This window comes from Carlito syrichta, unplaced genomic scaffold (assembly GCF_000164805.1).
Source record: "Carlito syrichta isolate Samal-C Ts95f unplaced genomic scaffold, Tarsius_syrichta-2.0.1 Scaffold307091, whole genome shotgun sequence".
In the NCBI taxonomy this organism is placed as follows: domain Eukaryota; kingdom Metazoa; phylum Chordata; class Mammalia; order Primates; family Tarsiidae; genus Carlito; species Carlito syrichta.
The window spans coordinates 201,000-204,282 of NW_007251187.1; the positions used below are offsets into that span (position 1 = coordinate 201,000).

General features: G+C 60.7%; 1 protein-coding gene across 1 annotated transcript in view; it reads right to left on the reverse strand.

The window, feature by feature from the left end:
• Positions 1-1,067: 1,067 nt before the first annotated feature.
• AGTRAP (angiotensin II receptor associated protein) overlaps positions 1,068-3,283 on the reverse strand; it is a gene marked incomplete at its 5' end in the record, with an annotated part of 6,011 nt that continues 3,795 nt past the window's right edge. Inside the window, 2 exons of the mRNA XM_008063834.1 lie at positions 1,068-1,255; positions 2,547-2,742. Of these exons, the coding sequence (XP_008062025.1) occupies positions 1,140-1,255; positions 2,547-2,742 (312 nt within the window). The remainder of the gene's footprint in view (positions 1,256-2,546; positions 2,743-3,283) is intronic.

Consider the following 3,283-nt stretch of genomic DNA (forward strand, 5'->3'; position numbering starts at 1 on the left):
CCCAGCCACTGCAGCCTCAAACTGCTGGGCTCAGGTGATCCTCCCACCTTAGCCTTCCAAGTAACTGGGACTATAGGAACATGCCACCACACCCAGCTAATTTTTTTATTGTAGAGATGAGGACTTGCCAAGTTGCCCAGGCTGGTCTCAAGTCCCTGGACTCAGGCAATCCTCTCACCTCCCAAAGTGCTGGGATTACAGGCGTGAGCCACCATACCTGGCTAGGACTTTGTTTAATTTTCATCATCACCTCTGAGCAGGCAAGAGCCCCTGTCTAGAAGATGCGGAAGGCCCACGGCTAGTAAGTGGCAGAGCAGGATTCAAACCAATATCTGGGTCAGCTGGTTCGAGGCCTGTGCTGTGGCCTCGGCTAGGCTAGAGCCAGGCACAGGGCAGGGCCAGCTTAGTGGGCACGCAAGCCCCTGCTTTCTCCTGCTGTAATGAGATGGGAGCCTCAGTCCAGGGTCCACCTGGAGACTCAGGGGAGTAATCTTCCCAGGAATGGCAAGTCCAGACCCCAGCCGGGCCAGGACATTCAACAGGCTCAAAACACAGCCCTGCTACAGAATTCCCAAAACTTTAATGCCATGGCTCTGGGAGAGGTGGCTTGAGGCTGTGGTGGGTCATGGTGCCACGGATGCCTTCTGCCTCCAGCTCTGGGGTTCCCAGGCACCCAGTGACCAGGCAGGGAGGAGCACAGGGACTTCAGTCCCAGGCCAGGCTGCCCCTTGCCAGCTCTCAGATCTCTTGCTGAGGGAGAGGGGAGGATGGAGTAGGGACATCACTGGCCCTTAGAGGGCTGGGCCTGGCACACTGAGGACGATCTGGCCCAGGGCCTGCATGGTACAGCTAGGGGGTGGGAGGTGAAGAAAGAGACCAGGGTTCCAGTTTGGGGAGCAGAGTGGACCTCGAAGGGCAGGGAGGCCTCAGGGAGTTGGGGCAGGAGTGTGTACAGGGCTGAAGGTCCTGGGGACTCCTGGCCTCTCAGGGTGCTCGATTCAGGCAACCTGAGATGGGCAACGAGAGGACACATTCCTACTCGGGTCCCAGAAATGGAGGACAAGAGCATTCCGAGAGTGGCCTGCCAGGCACAAAGAAGGCGGTGTAGTCCGGGTGGGGCCGGGCACGACCGGGTGGGCTCAGTACCCTCGGGAGGCCTGACCCCTGCTGTCCGGGCCTGCAAACGGGTCCGCGGGCACCTCTGGTGAGTCAATCGTCTGGTAGGCACTGCGGTCCTGAGAAGGTCCGAGAAAACCTGGCAGCAGGGGACACAGAGGGAGAGAAAAGCAAAGGGTGAGACTCAGGATGCCCCACAGAGTCTAGACCAAGATCCATCCAGCAGGGACCAGCCCAGCATCCTGACACTGAGGACGGTGACAGTGGCAGCAGCTCAGGCAGCAAGCCTTTGGCACGTATCATTCATTCAGTCCTCCCTACCCTATGGGGCAGGTATTTTTACTGTCCCCACTTTACAGATGAGGACACTGAGGATCAATGACTTGCCTGAGATCACACAGCTTGAAGCGGATGACGCTGGGAATGAAACTTTGGTGGCATAAGCCAAAGCCAGAGCTCCCGGCTGCGGTCCGCAGCAATCTGGCAAAGTGACGCCCAGCCCTGGGCCCCCGACTCTCCTCTAGCACCCCCCAGGCACAATGACACCGCTGAGATGGGGCTGGCACAAGGCAGGGCAGCAGGACCCAAACACCCCACACGCCTCACTCCCATCCCCCGCTCTGCACACTGGTCCTGGATCCTAACAAGTTCCAAGGCTGGGGGCATCAGTTTCCTCAACTGTCCACTGTCCAGGCAGTACTGAGGTCAGGGAGGGTGGGCAGCCCCAAGCCACTCCTGCCCTTTCCCTGCCTGCTCCCCCAAGCGGGTCACAGGCCACGGGGCCTGCTTTCTCAGAAGTGAGGGCAGAAGGCCACACCCGCCTCCCCCAACTTCTCGCGGAGAAAACGAAAGCATGTGTCAGAGCACAGGAGAATGGCTCGGTCACCACAAGGGGTGCAGGGGTTCAGAGAGGGAAAGGGTGAGTCTGGGAGAGGGGAGGGGGCTGGCCAGCAGGAAAAGGCCTGGCATTCAGCTGTCCTCACTGAGATTCCTGTGGCTCACAGGCACATGGGCTGTCCCTTGGCCACCCAGTGCTGTGCCTGCCACTGGAGAGGGAAGACCCCAGGCAGCAGAAATGCAGGTTCCAGCAATGGGCCAGGTGAGAACCAAGAGAAGTAGCTGCTGCAGGCTCCTGCAGGCCTCGGGCTGGAGGCTGCCTGGGCTGCTGCTGGGAACTGAAGGGCGCCCCCAGCTGAGCCCGTGCCCAGGGCTGGGAGGAGGCCTGGCTGCAGCCTGTCAGCAGGAGACGGTCCCAGCAGGCCAGGAAACCAGTGACCAGGAGCCCAGACCCTCCAGCCTGAGGCTGGCTGTGCCTGTTCCTCCCAGGAGCCTAGGTCCCATGGGGCAGGGCCGACTCTCTGGGGCAGAGGCCTTGGTTCAGGCAAGGGAGAGATGGAGAAGGGGGCACTGGCCAGAGGAGGTGGCCTCACCAGTGTGGACGAGGAGCTCACCCCCACGCTCCCGGTACATGTGGTAGACGAAGCAGCAGGAGAACGGCTTGAGCAGCAGGCTAAGGATGGCCATGCCGGCCCCGAAGCGCTGCGTGTCTGTGAGGTCGGCCCGGGGATAGAAGATGCTGATGTATACAATGTCCAGGAAGATGGTGGCCAGGAGGCCACCCAGGAACTGCAAGACACCACGTCGTCACAAGCTGATGAGCACGAGAATACCCCCGCCACGCGCCCATGCTCCCGATACCCTATCCCAGACAGGAAGCCACCCTGAGGATCTGCTGGAGAACAGACCAGGGGAGCAAGCACACCTGTGGGGCAGCCTCGGGGCGCAGGTCTGGACCCCCACCTGCCGCTCCACCAGAGCCCCGCCCATCCTATCTCCCATCGCCCCAAGATGACGATGACACCCTTGGAGTTCATCCAGTCTGTCTCCACCACAGAGAAGATCCCTCCTCAGTCATCCCCAGGCCCAGCCCTGGCTTGAAAAGCCCTGCAGGAGTGCTCACAGCCTCGAAGGGCCTGCCTGGCAGATGCAGCAATGTTCCCTCTGTGGGAGGTCTTGCCGTGCCGGGTGAACCCTGATTCATTAAGTAGTAGGGTCCCCTCTTGATGGGACTCCCAGCCACATCCCTTCCCCAAAAGAAAGGCCAGAGGTGTAACCGGGCTCGGTGGCTCAGCCTGTAATCCCGCGCCTTTGGGAGGCTGAGGTGAGT